Consider the following 23298-nt stretch of genomic DNA (forward strand, 5'->3'; position numbering starts at 1 on the left):
GCATGGCTTTCCCTAATTCTGTATCTTGGCTCATGTCCTTACCTCTGCCTGGAATGCCCCTTGCTCCTTCCAAAGAGGCAAATTCTTACTCTTTCTCCCCTGTTCTGAACACCCAGTTCTAATGCTGCCTGCTCAGTGAAACCTTCCCTGACTCTACTTAGTAATAATTATAGAAACACTGCCCAGCTGGTGTGGCTCAGTGGTTGAGCATCAACCCATACACCAAGAGGGTGCCGGTTCGATTCCCATTCAGGACACATGCCCAGGTTGTGGGGCCAAATCCCCAGAGCGGAGTATGCAAGAGGTGACCAACTGGTGTTTTCTCTCATTGATGTTTCTATCTTTCTCTTGCTCTCTCTTCCTCTAAAATCAATAAAGAAAAGTTAAAAAAAATTATAACAATACTAAAAATAATTACAGCCATTAAACTTAGTGAGTACTCGCCATATGGCAGCCACAATGCTCAACACTTCACATTATATCATTTATTTTTTTTAACACTCCTATGAGATAGGATTAATGTTGGCTTCCATTATACAAATGGAGAAACCAGGGTTAGAGAAGTTAACGAGAATTAATAATTTCCCTGTACTCCATTAGGATTTTAGATCTACCTCCATTATAGCTCTAGATCCCTGTTACACTATTATTTATTTGAGTGACTGCTGCCTGCCTCCCTTTCTGCAGAATGAGCTGCTTGCAATGAAGAACCATGTTATTCAACTTTTATCTGTGGGGCTCACTGGTGCTCATGATGTGGTAGTCAGTCAGGAAGTGCTTTCTCTTGCTTGAATTGTGTCTTCACTAAGGTGTCCAAAGTCAGTTTTAGACAACTTTCTCTAATTATGTCCAAAATGTCCTTTGAATCCTTGAACTTGGCTTAAAGTTGCCTCAATAACTTTTTTTTTTTTCCTCACCCGAGGACATTTTTCCATTTTTTGTACAGATAGAGTGGGAGGGAGAGAGAGGAAGAGAGAGAGAGAGGGAAACATCGATGTGAAAGGGACACATCGAGTGGTTGCCACCCGCACGACCAACCAGGGCCGGGGACAAACTGCAACCGAGGTACGTGCTCTTAGCGGGAACCGAACCCGGGTCTCTCCGGACCGCAGGCGGACGCTCTAACCGCTGAGCCAAACCGGCCAGGGCATAACTTTTGTTTTTTGAATACACAATTATAAATCCCCTTTAAAGAAGAAATGAGGGAGCCACATGGGGACATTAAAATTTGTTTTACTTATTTTACTTATCCCTCAAATAATAAAAAGCTTTAACAGTAAAAAGAAATAATATGTAAACAAAGCATTTATATTCATTTTGTGATACTGACACAAAAGGAGTAAAAATGCATTTTGTTATGATTAAACTTGTTCTAATATGTCTGTATCTAATGATGCCCTTAAGAACAAAAGTAATTTTTTTGTTTTGTATTTTCTTGAAACATCAGGATGCTCCTATAGAAATTTACTGACATAATAACCCTACATATCTTTCACTGATGGGTACTTCTTTGTTCAAAAAAATATATCTTTTATCCCCAAAGCTGCTTTAAAAACCACACATGGAAAGATTGGGCATTTTCATCAAAACTGACAGATAAAATTAGAAATTATATGAAAGATCTAGTTTATGTGAAAAATTTAGTTTATTTTTTTGCCAGAATATGCCACTACAGACAGAGATGTCTGGCAATGTGAATTATAACTTTATTTTATTTATTTTACTCTTCCTGTGGATAGAAATGTTACATATACTAATTTGAGTTTTGCAAAGGTTTCTTTGAAGTTATGAGAAAAAACAAGGACACTGAAAATATTTTATTTTATTAATTAAATGGAACTCAGGAAGGACTCATACATTCAACAAAAGGTATACAAAGAACCCAATTAAAAAATGGGCAGAGGACCTAAAGAGACACCTCTCCAAACAGGACATATAAATGACATACATATGAAAAAATGTTCAACGTTACTAATCATCAGAGAGATGCAACAACGATGAGGTATCACCTCACACCTGTCAGAATGGCCGCCATCAACAAATCATCAAACAATTGTTGGTGAGGGTGTGGAAAAAAGGGGACTCTAGTACACTGCTGGTGGGAATGCAAACTGGTGCAGAAAAACACTATGGTGTTTCCTCAAAAAATTAGCTGAGACCAAAACCCTGGTAGTTCTGACTCCACTGGCTGCACCTCTAACCACTGTGCTATAACAGACTACAGAGCCCCAAAGGTGGGCTCTACAGGTTCTATATTCAGTTTTAGCCTCCATAAATAGTACTTCATGGTGATTATATGTAAGACTGCTAAGTTCAAGCTATGAAATTCAACAAATAGGAAGTTGAAAAAAGCATTTATCTTCAAGACTGATCAGTGTTGGTCTTGGTGGACTTGGAAGAGGCTCCATGTTTTAGGTGTTCAACTTAGACAATGAGAAAATTAAATGTACAAATGGAACAATTGAGGTGCACATATAAAAGCATATAATTTTTTTATGGCAACTGAAGAGGTCTTACTGCCAAAACCATTATAAAGATACAGTCTTTACAATATTCTGAAATTTTTTCAGAGGAGGTGGTTCATAGCCTCCTTAAAAATATTATGGTCATGGCCCTGGCCAGTTTAGCTCAGAAGTTGGAGCATCAGCCCAAGGACTGAGGGGTTGCAGGATCACTTCCTGGTCATAGGGCATATACGTGGGTTTTGGGTTTGTTCCCTGGCCTCAGTTGGGGTGATGCGGGAGGCAACCAATAAATGTGTCTCTCTCACACCCATGTTTCTCTCTCTCTCTCTCTCCCTTCCACTCTATCTAAGAATCAATGTAAAAATATCTTCTGGTGAGGATTAAAAAAATATATATGATCATCAATTTATTTCTGATGTACAATTTACATCTATCAAACTGAAATTAAAACCCCTAATTTCCTTAAGTATAAATGATGAACATTTGCTCATCTATATAGATTCAAGGAAACTATATAAAATGCTGGGTATAACTCTGCAGGGACATGGTGACATTTGGGTAAGTTCAGGGTCATTACTGAGAAGAACTTTTAAGCTGGTGAAAAACTTTGTTTCAAAGAATTTCTCCATTGTTGATAAATCTGTCAAGTGTTGATATGTAGCTAACTGTCCCATATAATTGTTTTGCTTATTTGGAATAAAAATCTATCCATCTTGCTATTTGTTAGCTGATGTGCTTAAAACTTCTTGTTAGTAGTTAAAACAATACTCAATTAAAAGAAAGTTATTTATCATATATAGAATCATCATTTTATTTATTTATTTATTTATTTATTTATTTATTTATTTATTTATTTAAACCCTCACTTGAGGACATTTTTTTTGCATTTATCTTCAGACAGATCAGGAGGGAGAGAGGAAAGGAGAGAGAGAAACATCAATGTGAGAGAGACACATCATCTGGTTGCCACCGGTATGACCCCGACCACGGGGGAGGGACCTCAATCGTGGTACGTGCCCTTAGCGGAACCGAACCTGGGACTCTCTGGGACTCTCTGGTCTGTGGCTCTATGCTCTAAGCGCTGAGCAAAACTGGCCAGGGCTAGAATCATCATTTTAAAATGTCCTTTATTTTCCTTACTAATACTGAACTCATTTTGCTTACTTTGACATACTATGTCACTTTCTTTCAGATCAATTCACTAAATTTGGCCCTTGCCAATTGTCTTTTCTTGTTTTGTAACAATAATGTGGTTGGTTCTTTTTATTTTTTAAATAGACTTTATTTCTTAGAGAAGTATTAGGTTCACAGCAAAACTGAGTGGAAAGTATAGAGTTCCCATGTATCCTCTGCCTGCCATCCCCATGCATACAACCTCCTGCGCTATAGACATTTGCACCACAGTGGTTACAATTGAACTTGTATTAATGCATCATTATCACCAAAAATCTATAGTTTACATTAGGGTTCACTTGGTGTTGTACATTCTATGGGTTTAGACAAATGTATAATGACATGTATCCACCATTGTAGTATCAGATAGACTATTTTTACAGCCCTAAAAATCCTCTGTGCTCTGCCTATTCATCCCTCCCTCTCCCCATACCTTGGCAGCTACTGAATGTTTTTACAGTTTTTTTAGTTTTGCCTTTTTCAGAATGTTATGTAGTTGGAATCATATACTGACTGCATGTAGCCTTTTCAAATTGGCTTGTTGACACAACATAAACACGTTTATGTCATGTTCTTTGAAAAACAATTTAAAATTTAATGCATATAATGAACATAATTGAATATACACGATCTTATTAAATCCTCAGACTGTCTTTGAGATGAGTTCTATCTCCACAATTACTGAAGAAGAAAAGTAACTAATTTCTACATGTTCATACTTTCAGTAATAGACTCACACCTGTTGCAGCACCCACCTATCTTTGCATTTGCAGTTGACCCAAAATCACCTTTTTGCGCCTACAGGCTTGCTCTTCCCACCACATTCTTCTTCATATATTCAAAGAATTGGCAGCATTATGCAAAAAAAGGAATTAGCTTCTGAAAGTTGAAGGGATCACAGGTTTGTCTTCCTCACCTTGCAAACTTTTACTTCAACGTTACCCTATTTTACAGTATAAAAACTGAAAATTCAGTAAAGATAAAGGGTTGAAGCTCTCTCTCCCCACCCGCAGTTCTGGGAAACTCCAAGCTCGGGGACGCGCTTACTTCTAATCTTTAGAATCTAAAGGCTGGCCACGGTCCGGCCTCAAAGAAGGGAGGCTGGTGTCGCAAACCCCCCTCCACACACACGCAAAATACAACAACCACCCCGCCGCGCTGCTTTACGGCACTCGCTCCGCCCCCTCCAGGTGCGGGAAGCTGAGCTCGGCAATCATGGTCGCCACCTGCTTTTTCAGCCAGAGTGTGACTGTCCTGGCGGGGTGGTTGCTCTTGTCCTTCGGCAGCTCGGCCACTAGTCAGATCGAGGTAGGCGTCCGTCCCTCGGAGCGGTCGGGCCCGGAGGACAGCCCTGTTGTGGCTGCGAGCGCCCCAGCACAGGTCGGATGCACCGGAGCTGAGGGAAGCCGCCTGGAGTCTTCAGCCTCTTACTGGGCTGCCCGGGCTGTGGGGGCGGCGGTCACAGGGGACGGGATAGGACACTGTCGGCCCGTTTCAGCTTTTTAAACCGAATGAGTTAAAAGAATCAAGGTGTGGGAGTCGGGGGAGGACCTGGTCCTTTGCGCCGGCGCGTGTTAGTCCCTAGCAGGTGGATTGCGAGCAGAGTGCCGCACCTTCCTGGGGTTCAACCACGGGCTCCCTTCCACCGGCCTCGGAAGGACAGGTGTTTTGTTTCTTGCTCACAGGACGTTCTGCCTTTCATAAAGCCTTTACTGCCCCTTACACTCTGATAAACACCTCAGTACAGTTCTACAGTCCAGATTCCTAGCATCATTTTCAGGCCTACATATCAAGCTGGTTAAGGGGCCCTTTATGGGTCAGCAGACATTTGAAAATCTGTATCCAACGTGTCTTCTGTCTGCCCCATTTCCTAAGGGGCTGTCTGCCCCATTTCCCAAGGGGTTGCTCCTAGACTGAAACCTGGGGTTTTAAAAAAAATAAACTTTTCTCTTTATTCCACTTTTTAATCAAAACTAAATTCTGTGTTCTGAACTTTTAGAATTGCTTTCACTTGTTTAGTGAATGGCTTAATGCAGGCCTGGTCATTTCTTCCCTTGACTACTGTAATAGCTTTATCCAGTTTATCCCAGGCTTCCAAACTCCCTCACTTAGATGCTAGATTAGTCGTCACAAAATGTAAACCTGGCCCTGGCCAGTTGCTCAGTAGTTAAAGCAATCCCACCCCACCTCCGGCCCCTTGTCAGGGTCTCACTGGAGGCAACCAATTGATGTGTCTCTCTCACATCAGTGTTTCTGTCTCTCTCCCCCCCCCTCCCCCCCCCTCCGCTTCCACTCTGTCTAAAAATTAATGGAAAACTATCCTCCGGTGAGGATTAGCAACAACAAGTTAAAAAAAAAAAAAAAAGTAAACCTGATCAGGTTATTCTTCTGATGGAATCTTTTTATTTCTTTCCCCCTGCATACAGGATAAAATTAACAGCGTCATCTGGCCTCTGTCTACTTTTTGGTTCTTCATATTGGAGCCCATTCTGCTCACCACCTCAGTACACTGAACTTAGATCAGTGGACTCCAAACTTTAAAAGGATATTGAGCATGCACTCTCTATATTCATGAATTACTGCTCATTTATATATTCAGTATTTATAAAGCATATTTTTGAGATAATATAAATATGAATTAAAGTTCTGTTTTTCTCCTTAATTCTAATGAATTATCAAGTCATTCTTCCAGTCTGTTCTCCAAGCTGCAGATAGAGTAACTTTTAAAGATGTAAATCTGATCATGTTATCTATGTACATCTTAATATTGCTTTAAGGATAAAGAATGCAATCTCTATTATGACCCATAAACAAGGCCCTGCATACTTTGGCCCCTGCCTACACCCTGAGTTCTCTCTCTCTTTCAAACTTTTAGTTATGCTAATCTTTAAGTTTCTCAAAGCCTTTAAGCCCCACCTGCCATTAGGGCCTATGTTTCCTTTGTCTGAAACTATCTTTCTTCTTCACCTTTTGGATCTTAACCCAAATGTCACTTCTGTAGGGAAACTTTCCCTAACCCTTCCCCACCCCACCCCCCAGATCAGGTTATTTCCCCCTCTTCTGCTCTTTCATGATTCTGTGTATCTCACCTTTATAGAATTATAGGTTGTCATCTGTTTAACATGTCTAGCAAATTGGATAGTAACCTTTTTGGAGGCAAGTACTATGATATTTATAGGTTGTCATCTGTTTAGTGTGTGAATATAGAGAGCAAATTGGATAGTAAAATCTTTGGAAGCAAGTACTGTGCTTGTTTTGCCCATCATTGTATTCTGAACACTCAAGAAAGTGACTGGCACATGGCATCTACAGAAGTGATGAGTGAATGAATGAATGAATGAATGAATGTTACATTGTAGTGTAATGAACTTGCATGCTTGTCTTTATTGAACTCTGGGATTCTTGAGAGAAAGCAGCATGCTCTTCAATGATTTTTTGTTTTATCATTGTACATTACATGGTATTTGGCACATAGTAGGTGCTCCACTAACTATATGTAGAATGAATAACTTTTCAGTGCCTATATTATCTAATCAATCACAGAACAGTTTTGCCATCTCACCTTTTTTCACTAAAGTCCTAATGATATAAGAATTTTGGAGCTGGAAGGGACGTGCAGCTCTTATTTTCTGCATGAGGAAAGTCAAGTGTAAAGAGCTAAATGACTTACCCCAGTTTTGCAGTCAGGTGAGGGACATGACCTGGGCTAAAACCCAGATCTTCAAATCCCTAAACCAGTGCTTTATCCACTATAGCACATTGCTTTTTTTTTTATCCTCACCTGAGGACATCTTTCCATTTTTTGTTCAGATAGAGTGGGAAGGAGAGAGAAACATTGATGTGAAAGGGACACATTGAGTGGCTGCCTCCTGCAGGGCCCAACCAGGGCCAGGGACAAACTGCAACTGAGTTTGTCTGCGCCCCCAGTGGGAACCGAACCCCGGTCTCTCTGGACTGCAGGCCGACACTCCAACCACTAAGCCAAACTGGCCAGGGTGCACATTGCTTTTTTTAAGCATCTAGGTAACTATTGAGAAGGGTTAAAAAAAATTGTGTGTGTGTGTGACACACACACGTGTGAATGAATTTTTAAATTTCATTCTCCCTGAAATTTTCTTAGCAGCTGAAAACTCAAACAGCTAACATTTGTTATAAAATTATTAGGTTCCAGTCACCAGTCCTATGTTGTGAGTCAGGTAACATTACCATTTTATAGATGGGGAAATGGAGGCACAGAGAAGTTAAGCAGCTTTTCTAAGTTTATATAGCGAGTAACCAATAGGGCCCAGGTTTGAATCCAGGCAATTTGACTGGTCTAGTTATTAATACTGCTTGGGGGCAGATCTGAGGTCATTATGGTTTATATTCATTATTCTTTTAATATATAATAAGAATCATGTTCATTAGGTATTTGGATGCTGAGGTTTTTAATGTTCTATGCCAGCAAATATAATTCAGACTCATTTTAACAGATTAGTGAAGGGATACATGGCAGTATGTTAGAGAATGTGCTCAATCAAATATATTGATGAATTCAAATAAAGTAACTGGAAGCACCCGGTACAAAGTTTGCATGAATATTGAATGAAATTTCAACAGGAAGGGTATTAATTGTTATGTTTAGAATCAAGATACAAAATAGATCATTCACAATTTGAAGATAATGGAAAACTTGAAGCATAAGAAAGATGACTGGGATAAAATGTTTAAAAACAAACAGCTTCTCCCCCAAATAATGCTGCCTAACACAAAAATAAATCTCTTTATAGGTCCTTCATAAGGTCAAAAACTAGCATCTTTATAAACTTACATAATGATAACTTACTGTTATTGTAACTGTAAAAACTCTATGACTCTTGCCTGTCCTTTAGCAGTCTTTATCCTGTGAAATGTGGCTTTCTTCTAATCTTTTTGCTATTATTTGACTGATAGGAACAAGCAGAGCAGCTCTTTAGAAGTGGCCACACAAACAACTGGGCTGTTTTGGTAAGTATATTCTATAAAGGTTAGATATGTGTCTGAGAAATTTTGTGTGAATCAAATTTTTGAAAATAAAATTTATTATATCTTATACTAGAAATTCTTTGTTTTGATTTGCTATATTTAAAATTGACCATATCAGCTAGTAATATTCTTGTCTTCAGTATATCTATCAAGTGGTAATGTGTTTTTGTTAAAGGAAGCATTATATAAAATGTAGAGTTATTTTAATGATGGAAACTGGTAATTGTATTTCTTATTTGTAATGTCAGTTTATAGATACTCTTTACGTAGGCGGTTTTATTTTTATTACAATTTCTTTTCCCTTTATAAAAGTATATGATCAGTATAGAAAATTCAAATTATAAAAGCTTAGAAGACAGAGATTTTATGTTATGTGAATTTCACCTCAATTGAAAAAAAATAAGACAAGAAAAATGTCGTCAAGTTCCACATGTCAGAATCAACATTTTGATGAACATTCTTCTAAATTTCTCTGTCTTCATACATAAGCATAAAGATACATGATTTTATGTAACAGGATCATGTAATACCTACTATTTTACAGTCGCACAGCAGTAAACCTTGGGGAATCTTTCCCTGCCAGTAGATATGGAGATACATAATCTTTCCCAAAGGCCGTATTGTTTTCTCTTTTATGAATGTACCATAATATCTAGTCATGGGCTTTTAGATTCTAGATTTTTCACTATTTTAAACAGGGCTATGCTGGTCACCCTTATACATACATCTTCGTGGACTTCACCGATTTTCTCTTTAGAATAGACTCCTAGGCATAAGGCTTTTTAAAAGCATCTAGGTAACTGTTGAGGAGGGTTAAAAATAATGTGTGTGTGTGTGTATGTGACACACACATGTGAATGAATTTTTAAATTTCATTCTCCCTGAAATTTTCTTAGCAGCTGAAAATTCAAACAGCTAACATGAAGCAACAGAGCACCATTGCCCTCTAGAAATGCTGCACCTCTTTTTCTTTTTCTTTTTGGTGCATGCCCCTAGCGGGAACCAAACCCAGGACTCTCTGGTCCACAGGCCAACGCTCCAACCGCTGAGCCAAACCGGCCAGGGCTGGACCTCCTTTTCTAATCTCCAATCAACTGTGTATTATTAAATTTATCTTTTGCTTTTGACTGCTTGGCAACAGATTACATTTTGTTTAATCTGAATTGTTTTGATTCTTAGTAAGTTTTGCTTATTGGCTCATTTTATTTTTCTCCTGCCTTTTTTGGTTTTTGTTGGTGTGAATTATCAGAAATATTCACCACTGGAGATTCATTTAGTGATATTTACATGATTAGAAGATACAATAAATTTGACTTAATGAAAAAAAATGTATAAAAGGGTCCATTGGAAGAAAGGTGAGGAAAGAGGTAAGAAGGGAAGCTGATTTTTGTGAAAAAGGAAGAGAACAAAGAATGTGTACCTTTTTGAAGGCAGTAACTCTTGTTGGAAAAGGAGAAAAATTGGGGAACTAAGGATGCAGTAAGACTGTAAAGGAGATGGGTAGAAGAATTCAAATAAAAGTGTAGAATAAACTTATACAAGCATAATTAACTTTACTAATGTCAAAGGAAGATTGAATCTTTGAGGCATTGTAAGTTTATTGAAAATAGTTTTATAAAAGTATTTACAGGTTGCTGGAAGTAAATAAATAGTAATTATAGCTGCTATAGATTTTTGTATTCAACGTAATTTAATTATGATTAAATAGAAGAGTATTATGTGGGTTTATGGCTCATTTTCTTGTTATCCAGGAAAGAACACCTTTTATATGCTACACCTCACAAGAGAGTTGGTGAAGGAATTGAACAGAAGCTATTAAAGATAGGAGACAGGTTTTCAATGACTACTTGAAAGGGGGGAAAGCTATCAGGAGCAGGCCATGATATACCAATTTGAGAGGATAAGATGCTCTACAAGACAGTAAAGGCTCTTCCACGGTTGGTCTCTCTGTGGGAATCCTTAAAATGGAATCAGTGCATATGTGCAGGCAACAAATTGCCACAGGGCTCATTCTGTGGAACAGAGCCTATTTGGTTATAGGGCACACACTTTAAAGCCTTCCTTGTTTTGGGAAACCTCAAACCAAGACCCTTTTCAATCTCAGTAGTCAGGGTTTCAGATGAGAAATAGAGGTGAAAAAGAATTATTACTGAGCATTTCACAGTAACTGTAGTTTTCATATTTTGTGTTGTATTTTATACATTAACTCAGACTGACGGTGGTGAGACTTCAATCAATTGTACTTTCTGAAATGGAAAATTAGAAAATTTGACCAGGACCAACTTGAAAATACTAAACATGCATTTCTTTCAGTGTTATAAAATTCAGATTAAAAAAAATAAATGTTTTCCCCCGCAGTTTGAATTAATCTTTTAGTTTTGACTAGATGACCAGAGGTAAATGAAATGTCCCCTTGCTCTTGTAGTTTGACTGAGAAAACTTGCCACCAGAGGGAGATAAAGGAAAATTGGCTTCTATTTTAGTCTTCAGATCTACTTTGAATAAAATATTTTTGTCTTTATGTAATAAAAAAAGTTATAAATTTTTTTTTAAAGTATAGTAGTGAAGTAGGTAAACTGAAAAGTTATTGTACCCTTCTTTGACTCCCACTTTTATTCTTTTTAATTGCTATTATCAGTTTTTTCTGTATCCTTTTAGAAATTTCCACTGCATATAATCACATTTATGTCTACCTCTCCCTTCTTTTAAAAAGATGAATGGAGCATACCAGTTGTGTTTTACAACTTGCTTTATATTTTGTATTCCATTCAGAGAATATGTGATCATGTAAATTGGTTTTTCCTTATACCATTGGCTTTTTTCTCCTCCTTCTTGTCTTGTAAATTGCTGGTAAAAATGAGGGCAGTTTCTTAGGGTTATGCTCATTAAATACTATAATATATGACAAAAATCTTTTGGGTATATATAGTAAAGTGCACTGAACATACTGGCTTTTATTATAACTAATTCAGATATAAATTATACTTTTCTGCTCGAAAACCTGTAGTTTTTTTTGCTACTGCTAGGTAGTGATTTAGTTTCTAGCTTTTTGGTTTTGATTTTTGCTAATCCAATGTTAAAGTGAAAGTCCTTGAATACATATTATTGCATACTTATATAAGAGAAATCAAAAGGTAAGTACATTTTCAGATTTGATGTATATTACATATTACCCATTTAGAAGATTTATTTTAGTTTACATTCCCATCAGTAGGATATGAGTATTCATTTCTTTACACTTTCGTCACTGCTATGGATTGTCAGACTCTTGGATATTTATCAATTTGATTCTTGTGTTCTAAATTATAACAGAAGTTGAACATCTTTAAGAGCTTTATTTTCCTTTTTTTTTTTTATCCTCACCCGAGGACATTTTTCCATTTTTTGTACAGACAGAGTGGGAGGGAGAGAGAGGAAAAGAGAGAGAGAGGAAACATCAATGTGAAAGGGACACATCGAGTGGCTGCCACCCGCACGACCAACCAGGGCTGGGGACAAACTGCAACCGAGGTACATGCCCTTAGCGGGAACCGAACCCGTGTCTCTCCGGACCGCAGGTGGACGCTCTAACCGCTGAGCCAAACTGGCCAGGGCTTATTTTCCATTTTTAATACTCTTGTTATAAAATGCTTGCTGTCATCCTTTGCCTATTTTTCAAAATGGGGTTGTTTTTCTTACTGTGTTATGATTATTTAAAATTTTTCATTTCAGTTAATGTTTTATAGTATTTTTCTCATGTGGACTTTTACATTTTTATGTAGTCAAGAGTTTTAGTCTTTTTCTTATTGGATTCCAGGTTGAACATTTATGTTAATAAAAAATCTTGGTCCAGCTGGTGTGGCTCACCGGTTGAGCATTGACCCATGCACCAAGAAGTCACCGGTTTGATTCCCAGTCAGGGCACATGCCCAGGCTGTGGGCCCGATCCCCAGTGGGGAGGAGCATGCAGGAGGCTGCCAGTCGATGTTCTCGCTCATCGATATTTCTCTCTCTCTCTCCCTCTCCCTTCCTCTCTCTAAAATCAATAAGGAAAAAATATATTTAAAAAAAATCTTGTAGTTTCTTTTTGCAGGGGCAAGAATATTTATGCTATTCTCATAACTGTCGTTATATTTACTATCAGTAGAGGCATGTGGTAGGAGGTAGGAGGGTGTTTGGTGGGTTAGGTAGATTACCACCTGACCCCAATCTCTGTTACTTCTTTTGGAACGGATTCTCAAGAGGGCTGACTTTTGAGGCATGGTGTTAGGTTTTTCTAATACTCTTGGTATCATTTTTAGGAATGTTTCTTTTTTTAAAATGCCATTTTGTGTCACTTTAGAACTTACATTTTCTATGTCATAATATAAACAAATGATTGCATAACATTCTACAAATGATTGAAGTTTTTAGGTGTAAAACTAGTTTGAATTGTTTCTAGTGTTCTGTTCAGCTTAACAGCTTTATAACACATTCTCTTACATGCATATAAACCTGTTTTGTATGTTATAGTCTTTATTTTATGTTTTTCACAACTAAATTAGGAAGCAATCTAGAGTACAAGGAATATACAGCCCAAGGTAGCTTTTTTTTTTTTTTCTATTCTGTGAAGAGATTATACATGCTCTCTGATTTTAAAGAATTTAATCTTTTAGAAACAGGAACATTATAGGATTGCATAGATTGAGGGTAACTAAATTAGTTCACTATTTGATTGAATTTCCCAAAGATTTTTTTTCTCTTAAGCTCAGTGGTCTTTTTATTTAATGCTAGTAATGAAAGATCTCTCTCAAGAGAGGTTGATTTTATTGACAATTTTTTATTTGCTTTGCTGTTTCTAAACTTGGATTATGATGTACTCTTTCTTTAGGCATCTATATTATCCTACCTAAAGAGAAATTATTCTGTTACTTTGTGGCTTGTTTCATAAAAATAATATATTTGTTTTAATATCTTAGGTGTGTACATCCCGATTCTGGTTTAATTATCGACATGTTGCAAATACTCTTTCTGTTTATAGAAGTGTGAAGAGGCTAGGTATTCCTGACAGGTAAGAATTCTTAATAAAGCTAAACTCTGAACTTCAGTGAAAATCACCCTTAGATGATTGTTATAGTTGTATTTTCGTATTGTTTTTGTAAAAGATAAGGAAACTTGATTTGAAGTTTTTTTAAATTGTTAGAACATGCCATCATGTATAATGTAACTTACTTAAGACTATAATGGCAAATTATATAAAACATCAATCAATGCCAAGCTAAAAATATTTGGTAAAGTATAATTGTTTAGTGTCATTTATTTAATCATTAAATGTCTCAGTGTGGGTTTTTAATTGTAGGCAACAAAAGACAATTTGGACTGATTGAAGTAGAAAGGAATTTACTGAAAGCATCTTAATTAGTACACCAAATTGATGGGAAGGCTGTAATTTTAAATAGTCAGGAACAAGCAAGACTAGGTAGCAAAGAAGACATCTCTAAAAATGGTGACAAAACCAGTCCAGTAATAATAATGCAGCTGCGAGTTGCTGAAGTCTAGACTCAGCTACCGCATAGCTGCTGCGGTCGCCTTTGGAAACTTAATGTTGGTAACTGCTGCCTGCTGCCAGAGTCCAACCTTTGCTGCCCCGGCTTCTTACAGTCTCTAGCTCTTAATCTAGAGCCCTTGGAGGGATGCTTTATTGGCAGAGCGTATATTAAGTGCACGTGTCCATGCTCTGGGGGGTTGGGGAGTGACAGGAAGGAACAACTATATGGCATTACTAGCTTCTGTATAGGGAGGTAGGATCTGCTTTCTATGAAGACTCATGAAGTGGGATACTTCCTCATTATGTGAGAGGGGTTGGGTACTAGGCAGAACCTCTACACCTTCACCCTCAGATATATGTCCTCTACATTTGACTTGTCAGACATAATAGATCTGCTTTTGCTATTACCAAAGTAGTTGTAAAAGCAAGTGCAGTTAATTCAGTTGTTTAGGTTTGATTTATTTAGTCCTATGTTCTCTACCTGTGAGAAAGTGTGGAAAGAGCTTTACATTCAGACAAATGAATTTGAAATCTGGGTTTAGTGGTGATTTTGGTTAAGTCACTTGGCCATGGTAAGCCTGTTTCCTCAGCTGTTATGTGGTGATAATAGTACCTTCTTTGCACGATTCAGGAACTTGCCATAAGAAGCAAATTGAGATATGTAGAAAGTGCTGCAGGAGCAGAAAGACAGTGAATGACTCAGGAAATACAGTTGTATTCCATGTAAATAGATCAGGTTATCTTGAGAAGCTGATAAGAACTATAATTTAATTCCTGTATTTTCAATAGAAATTAAGGCAACTCTATATAATACTACCATTTTTTTAAAAAGTACGTTAAGTCTGAGAAAAGATTTGTTATATCAAGTATATAGGTATTATTCTTTTTTTTTTTTTTTAAATCCTCACTTGATGATATTTTCCCATTTATCTTCAGATAGAGTGGGTGGGAGGGAGAGAGAGAGACATCAGTATGAGAGAGAGACATTGACTGGCTGCCTCCCGCATGATCCCACCCAGGGCAGGGGACGAACCACAACCAAGGTATGTGCTCTTGACTGGAATGAAACCCCAGACTGTTTGGTCTGCGGGCTGACACTCTAACCGCTGAGCCAAGCCTGTCAGGACTGCAGGTATTATTCTTATAATTAGTCAATTATTATAATTTGTCAGTTGGTTCTCTTTAGTAGGTCTATCCGGTTAATCCTTGGGTCTTTAACTCTCGTTGCTTCTATGTATGCCTTGTGTGCTCCTCCAGGGAGCTACTATGTATGGTTTGGCAACAGTTTTCACTTTGGTAAATGAATCTTTGATCTCCGAGTCATGAGGAAATGTTTAAATGGTTTAAGTAAGATTTAAATGAACATTTTAGAAGTAGAGTATTACTATAGGATGTATTTTATATATTATAATCAGTAGGTTTGTTCCTGGGTTTCTGAAGAATATTCTTTAAAAGCTTATTCTTGTTTCAAATAATTGCCTGTGTATATCCCTGCTTATAAAGTCGTTGTTGAGGAATGAATTGGGATAGACAGTTGATGGTTTAAACCGTTAATTATTTAGCAAACAGAAATCAAAGAAAAGAGTCTGTTAAGCTTTTTACCTGTTACGGTGACTTGTCCGACTTCTACCTGGAATTAAGTATAAAAATATAACTATAAATAAATTTTTATTCAGAAAGTAAAAAATTATTATGAAATAACATTTTGGAAACAAAATTATTAAGAATAGTTTTCAGCCCTGGCCAGTTTGGCTCAACAGAGCATTGGCCCACAGACCAGAGACTCCGGGTTTGGTTCCCGCAAAGGGCATGTGCCTTGGTTGCAGTTTGTCCTCGGCTCTGGTTAGGGTCATGTGGGTGGCGACCACTTGATGTGTCTCTCTCACATTAATGTTTCTCTCTCTCCTTTCCTCGCTCCCTCCCGCTCTGTCTGAAATTAAATGCAAAAATCTCCTCAGGTGAGGATTAAAAAAAAAAGAATAGTTTTCAGTTTTAAAGTTTGAATTTTCCAATACAGAATTTATTTTATATTATGGAACCTTTTCAAGTTAAAACAACGTTAGTATAACTTCTGTCATATTCCAGATATGTATCCTGAGAAAGTGATTGGTCACTATATTTAATAACAGTCATGAGTAGAGCTCTGGGCTTTAAAAAAATCTGTTTGCTTTTTCAAAGGAGTATTTTACCTTTGTTTTGAAATGCAAACTATTTGCTTTTAGTTTTCCTATAACTCCCAATGAGAAATTAGTTCATGTCAAAATCATGTACTAAAATACATGTCACATGTGATTCCGTTTTTGAAAGTTGACATCAATTTGATCTTGTTTGAAATGTCACATTAATTATGTCACTACTTTTGTTCTGATTTCTCTCTTATCTTCTGTCTGTATTTCATATACTCTGACTATACTGACCTATTCTCTCTGCCTGGAATGGTTGTTTATCCTTGTAGCTCAGTGCTACCTAAACCTGGCTGTGCATGTTGAAAATCCTGATATCTGAGTTTTACCTCTGGAGATTCTAATTTACTAAACATGAAGTGAGGCCCAGACATCAGTTCTATATGTGGTTCTGATACACGGCCAAGTTTAGGAAACACAGCTTTAACTTTAACTGACCTTCCAAATTCACTTCACTTTACTACTTCAAAAAGCATTTTTTTGATCCCCTCTTTTGCTTCTCTGGTATCCTTTGATCATAATATGATTATATTAATTTAGTATGTTTTCCTTAATAGATTATAAACTCCTTGAAGGGAATAAGGATTAGATTTTATTTCACTCTGTACTTCCAGCATCTAGCACAGTGCCTTGCACATAGTAGGTACTCAGTACATACTGGATAAATAAACACATGACTGGAAAATACTTTATCAGTTAGGCAAAGCAAACACAAGTTTGCACTTTAAAAGTAGAAATTGTGTTAGTCTAATTTTTAGCAAGTGTGAATCTGATATAAACGATACTTTAATAGGTTGCCATAATTTTATAATACTGTTTCAAAATATTGACTCGGAAAAGGAATTTCAGTGGTAATGGGGAAAATAAAAGACATGCTCTTAAGATTTTCACAACTGCCCTACAGCCTGACTGTTACCATTTTATACCTAAGTTCTGTGGAGGACAGGTGTCTCGCACGTTGAGCCCATGCTTGCTGTAACCTACCCAACCTCAGAGATTTTGTTATTATTTGCTTAGTGTGTGCTTCCTGAAACATTTCACTATTTTTAGGAATTTTTTGCCCTCAAATAATTGTTTTGAACTAAACTCCTGTTTCATTACCTCCAATATGTTTAATGTGCTTAAGATGAGGAAGAGAAAAGGTATTATTAAGCAGGGATTAATTTTAAAATCAGTATGTGAAGCAAAACTTGAGCTGAAATTAATTTTTCTTAAATAGCATACAAAGTACAGTATAGTATTGTCTTTCACCAAATCTTACACAGCCAGTTTTTCCTCCAGTGCTAGAGCAGATGACTGTTTTCTTTGGTGAAGTGCTTGATGAAGTGGTTTACTTGGATTAAGGGACATGGTATATGAAAATATGCACATCTTTAATACTAGAATTATGATGCTCAAGCTGTGAGAGGCACATAGGAATTGAGATTAATTGAGGGAATGTAGAATCATAGTTCTCATTTCATAATTACTTTGGGAATAAACTTTGAGTATTAGGCTGAGATCTGTCTCCATTTTTTAAAATATATGATTTACCTCTACTACAAATTGGGTGGATTTGAGTTTTTATAATGATCCTTGTTTGATAACTATTTCTGTAATTAAATTCAGCAGCTTTTGGGACTATTTTTTCTTATTATACATTTTAATCATTATGTGAGATTAGTATTCTTAATTTAAACGTTTAATTCGTCATCTCCCCTTATTCATAAACTCTAGTGTATGTACATAAAGTTCAAATTTCTTATGGTAGTACTCAAGGCTTTTGCAATCTGGTTCCAAATATGTTATTCCAATCATTTAATTTCTAATCATTTAATTTCAGTTCAGTCAGTTTCTTCTTGTAAGTTCATGTATTGGCCTCTGTCATTGCCTTGCATTGATCCTTCCACCACCGGTCTTTCCTTCCTTTCTACTTTCTGGTTCTCTGCCCAAATTTAATCCATGAATTCTCTAAATTTTTCGTGATTCTTTCTGCATAAATACTATTTTATTTATACTTGTCCCATGACATCTTTTTGTATGTATTGATCTTATTTCTTCTAGGCTGGTTCTGATACTGTGTATATTCCTAACAAAGAATTAGTTGGTATATTGTGCACAGTTAAATGAATGAATGAAAAGTATGTTAAGGACCCTTAGCTAAGAGGAACCTTGTTGATCTAGGATAGAAAGGAAATATTTAAATGCTGCAAATTTATATTCTCTTTAAATCCTGTTTCTCAAACTGTGTTGAGCTAAATGTGCTCAGTAGTTAATTTTATAAACCATTTCCCCATTTCTACTTTAGGGATCCTGTGGGTGGGATGATCTTACCAGGGAACTTTAAATTCATTTCTTTCTGTCAGATAGAAGTCGATAAGAGTCTTGTCTAAGACAAGTTAACTTTAACTTTCTTATTCCCTACCTTTCTACTATTTAACTTCCCCCTGGGTGTACTTTTTAATTTTGGTCTGTGGTCTGTTTTAACTTCTTTCTCAAGTTATAAATACTGGAATTACAGATGTGAATTCTGGTAATCATTTTTGTAAATTAAAAAAGAAAAAATTACTTCTTGCCTATTGTTGTTTTAAAAATTACATTGGTAATACAGCTTTTGACTATTGGTTTTTATGCTGATGTGGATTCGATAGTATACATAAGAGGGCATTTTCTAAGGTAAAGCATTAAGATATTTCAGGAATTTTTGGTGTTCTTGCTTATTAAAATAATATGGAGATGGGTGTGGCTATTATGGTTCTTTGAAAATACTTTTGGCTTTTTCTCTAATGAGGTCAGCCAAAAGGGACCCCTATTTTCTTCCTCCTCCTCTACCCACCCTGTACCAAACATTCATTATCCACCATAATTTAGGCACTATGTTAGGGATTTTATAATGAAATATTTTAGTGATTCTTTGAGGCCTTTGTGACAGATTGTATTTTTTTCCCATTTTGCATATTAAGAATAGTTACTCAGAATGCTTAAATTACTTAATTAGTCCATTAAAGTTACCATTAAATAATAGAAACAGATTTTTAATTCAGGTGTTTTGCCTTTATGGCTGGAATATTTCTACTATAACTATCTCTTCCTTAAGAAATTATAACAGTTAACATCTATGTAGTATTTATTTTTTATTTTTATTTTTTATCCTCACCCGAGGACATTTTTCCATTTTTTGTACAGATAGAGTGGGAGGGAGAGAGAGGAAGAGACAGAGAGAGAGAAACATCGACGTGAAGGGACACATCGAGTGGCTGCCACCGCACGACCAACCAGGGCCGGGGACAAACTGCAACCGAAGTACGTGCCCTTAGTGGGAACCGAACCCGGGTCTCTCCGGACCGCAGGCCGATGCTCTAACCGCTGAGCCAAACCGGCCAGGGCTCTATGTAGTATTTATAATTAGAAATTTAAAAAATATTATCTCGCCTAGCTGGTATGGCTCAGTGGATTGAGCATCATCCCTATGGACTAAGAGGTCCCAGTTCAATTCCCAGTTAGGGAACATGCTCGGGTTGGGGGCTCAATACCCATTGGGGGGCATGCAGGAAGCAGCCAGTCGATGTATCTCTCTCACATCAATGTTTCTCTCTTTCTCTGAAAAAAAACAAAAAAAATCAATAAAATATATATTTAAAAAAATAAAAAAAAAATCTCATTTTATTCTTAGGGTATTCCTGTAGAGGTTGGTATAATTATGCACACCTATCATTTTTATACCTTATTAAATTAAAAAATGTATATGTCGCCACGGCTAGTTTGGCTCAGCGGTTAGAGTGTTGGCCCACGGACCAGAGAGTCCTGGGCTTGGTTCCTGCTAAGGTCACGTACCTCAGTTGCAGTTCGTCCCCAGCCCTGGTTTGGGTTGTATAGGTGGCAACCAGTCGATGTTTCTCTCTCTTTCTCTCTACCTCCCTCTCTATCTGAAGATGAATGCAAAAATGTCCTTGGGTGAGGATAAAAAAAATGTATATACTACATGATGAATATAATGCTGGGTTGTTGTGAAAATAGTTAATTTAATAAATATAAGGAATGCCTCTCTTATGTTTCCATTTTCAATTTTTCATAGTTTTTATTATTGTCTAAGTCTTTATTATTTCACATTTATGTACTTCATGCTTCTTCATCACGTTTGTAACTGTAATACATGCTTCTGTATTTCAGCATCTTTGTAGCTGTTTATTCCCTGTCTCTAGTCTCTTTCCCCCTCCAACTCATCCTACACACAGCTGTTAGAATTATCTTGCTAAGACACTGCTTTTGTCTTTTACTCCCACGATCAAAACCTGCAGTGACTCGGTTGCCTCTATAAAATCAGGAATTTTCAACCAGCCTTTAGTCTTTAACTACAGCTTTGTTAATTCCAACTTATTACTATGTTTATTTTTTTGTTATGACATCTGCTACATAATATTTGGTTACTCCCATTTCTTTTATTATTATTATTTTTTACTGTTTATCCTGCCTAAAACACTTAGAATATCTACTGTGTTCTTCTTTCCCACACATATAGCTTTCTTTTCTTTGTGTCACTGTGTAGAACTTTGTAGAGTACTCTGTATAGGGAGGTAATTTAGTAATTTATTCATTCATTCATTGATTCATTCATTTAAATCCTCACCCGAGGATATTTTCCCATTTATCTTCAGATAGAGTGGAAGGGAGAGAGAGAAACATCGATGTGAGAGAGACACATCTATGGCCGCCTCCTGCAGGACCCTGACCAGGGCTGGGACCAAACCGCAGCTGAGGTACGTGCCCTTGACCGGAATAGAACCTGAGACTACTTGGTCTGTGGGCTGATGCTATAACTGATGAGCCAAACCAGCCAGTGCAATTGAGTGATTTTTAAAAACTCATTACAATTAACTTATGAAATTTTCTAAATTAAATATATATTTAAAATTTTATTACTATTTTTATTTTATGATTTTGCCTTATTTTTATGAATAAGTGGACTGAAACTGTAGTAAATGTGCTTTGTAAATTGCAATATATTATTGTGGTTATTGTTAAGATATTTTTGACTTATGCCTTTGAATGTTTTGGTTCTTACCTCCTTTCACTTCTCAGCATTTTTTTTTTCTCAGATACTCTGTAAAACTGTAAGTAATAATGTTTGAATATGGAAATTTAGAATAGTTAGAAGGTTGAAATGTACTCTAAGGTGGCCAATAAGGGCAAAGGTAAAAGGAGAGTTTTCACCAGACCATCATGTTCTTATGTTTATAGATAGTAAGTAGGACCTATTTGCAATACTGAGAAAATGGTAAAGGGTTTTATGGAGCAAAAGGGAAATATCTTCATTGATTTGCAAGTAGATAGGAAGGTTTTGGGAGGTTGAATGAGGGAGATGCTTATTCCTTCATCAGTATCACAGTGTCTTCATTATTGACACTTTTCTCATAACTGGGAACTTGATTTTCTTGACTTTATTATTTTTTTAGAATCATCTAGACTGTTCTTGGTTTTTTTTCTTTCATATCAGCTTGTCAAAGTTCCTAAAACCTGCCCTTTTACCTTTTTCATTATTTTCCTCCTTAGGGCCCATTTCAGTTTTGATTTGCATTGCAGTGATTTTAGATTAATTTAGAGAGAATGGACTTCTTTATGCTATTAAATCTTTTAATTTATGAATAATATATATCTTTTGCAGCAAAATTGTATCATTTTTAATTTTTCTCTGTAAACATTTTTGGTAGAATTTTTATTGTCTTATAATTTTTTTGTTGATATTTTAAATTATATTATTTTATTTTATTTTACTTTTTTGTTAATCCTCACCTGAGGATATTTTTCCATTGATTTTTAGGTAGAGTGGAAGGGAGGGAGAGGGAGAGAGAAAGAAACATCAATGGGAGAGAGACATATTGATTGGTTGCCTCCCATACAACCCCAACCAGGGCAGAGGATCGAACCTGCAACCCAGGTACATGCCCTTTATCGGGAATTGAATCCGGACTCTTTGGTCCTTGGGCTGACTCTCTAACTGCTGAGCCAAACAGGCCAGGGTTGAATGGTACCTTTTAAAATAAATATACATTTTCTTATGTTGTATATGAAGTTAGTTTTGTATATTATTCTAGCAACTTGTTGAACTCTTATTAATTTTAATGATTTGATTATAAATTTTTTTTTGCAAATCATATATCTGATAAGAGATTAATATCCAAAATATATAAAGAACTCAACACAATAGCAAAACAACAACAACAAAAAAAAAACAAACCAATTTAAAAGTGGCCAGAAGATCTGAATTGATATTTTTCAAAGAAGACATACAGGTAGCCAACAGGTCCATAAAAAGGTGCACAACATTATCAATCAGGGAACTGCAAATCTAAACCACAATGAGATATCACTTCCCACATTTAGAATGACTGTTATCAAAAAGACATGACAAGTGTTGGTGAGGATGTGGACAAAAGGGAATCCTTGTGCATTGTTGGTGGGAATGTAAATTGGTGCAGCCATTATGGAAGACAGTATGGAGGTTTCTCAAAAAATGAAAAATAGCCCCGGCCAGTTTGGCTCAGCGGTTAGAGCGTCGGCCTGCGGTCCGGAGAGACCCGGGTTCGGTTCCCGCCAAGGGCGCGTACCTCGGTTGCAGTTTGTCCCCGGCCCTGGTCGGTTGTGCGGGTGGCAGCCACTCGATGTGTCCCTTTCACATCGCTGTTTCTTTCTCTCTCTCTATTCCTCTCTCTTCCCCCAACTCTACCTGAACAAAAAGTGGAAAAATGTCCTCGGGTGAGGATAAAAAAAAAAAAAGATTCAGAGAACTGATATTGGTGGTTGCCAGAGGTGGGGATGGGTGAAATGGGTGAGATTGGTTAAAAGATAGAGACTTCCACTTATAAGATTAATAAATCCTGGGAATGTAATGTACAACATGGTGTCTTAAAAAAAAAAAAAGTACAAGCTCTAGAGACAGACTGCATTAGTTTAAATCCTGATTCTGTTACTGAGTTAGACCTGACCGCAA

General features: G+C 36.7%; 1 protein-coding gene across 1 annotated transcript in view; it reads left to right on the top strand.

Moving 5' to 3' along the window:
* Positions 1-4828: 4828 nt before the first annotated feature.
* Positions 4829-23298, top strand: part of PIGK (phosphatidylinositol glycan anchor biosynthesis class K) — a 128135-nt gene continuing 109665 nt past the window's right edge. Inside the window, exons 1-3 of the mRNA XM_036257229.1 lie at positions 4829-4946; positions 8571-8624; positions 13580-13671. Coding sequence (XP_036113122.1) covers positions 4854-4946; positions 8571-8624; positions 13580-13671 — 239 coding nt within the window. The 5' untranslated portion in view covers positions 4829-4853. The remainder of the gene's footprint in view (positions 4947-8570; positions 8625-13579; positions 13672-23298) is intronic.

The sequence above is a fragment of the Molossus molossus genome, unplaced genomic scaffold (genome assembly GCF_014108415.1).
Source record: "Molossus molossus isolate mMolMol1 unplaced genomic scaffold, mMolMol1.p scaffold_m16_p_12, whole genome shotgun sequence".
In the NCBI taxonomy this organism is placed as follows: domain Eukaryota; kingdom Metazoa; phylum Chordata; class Mammalia; order Chiroptera; family Molossidae; genus Molossus; species Molossus molossus.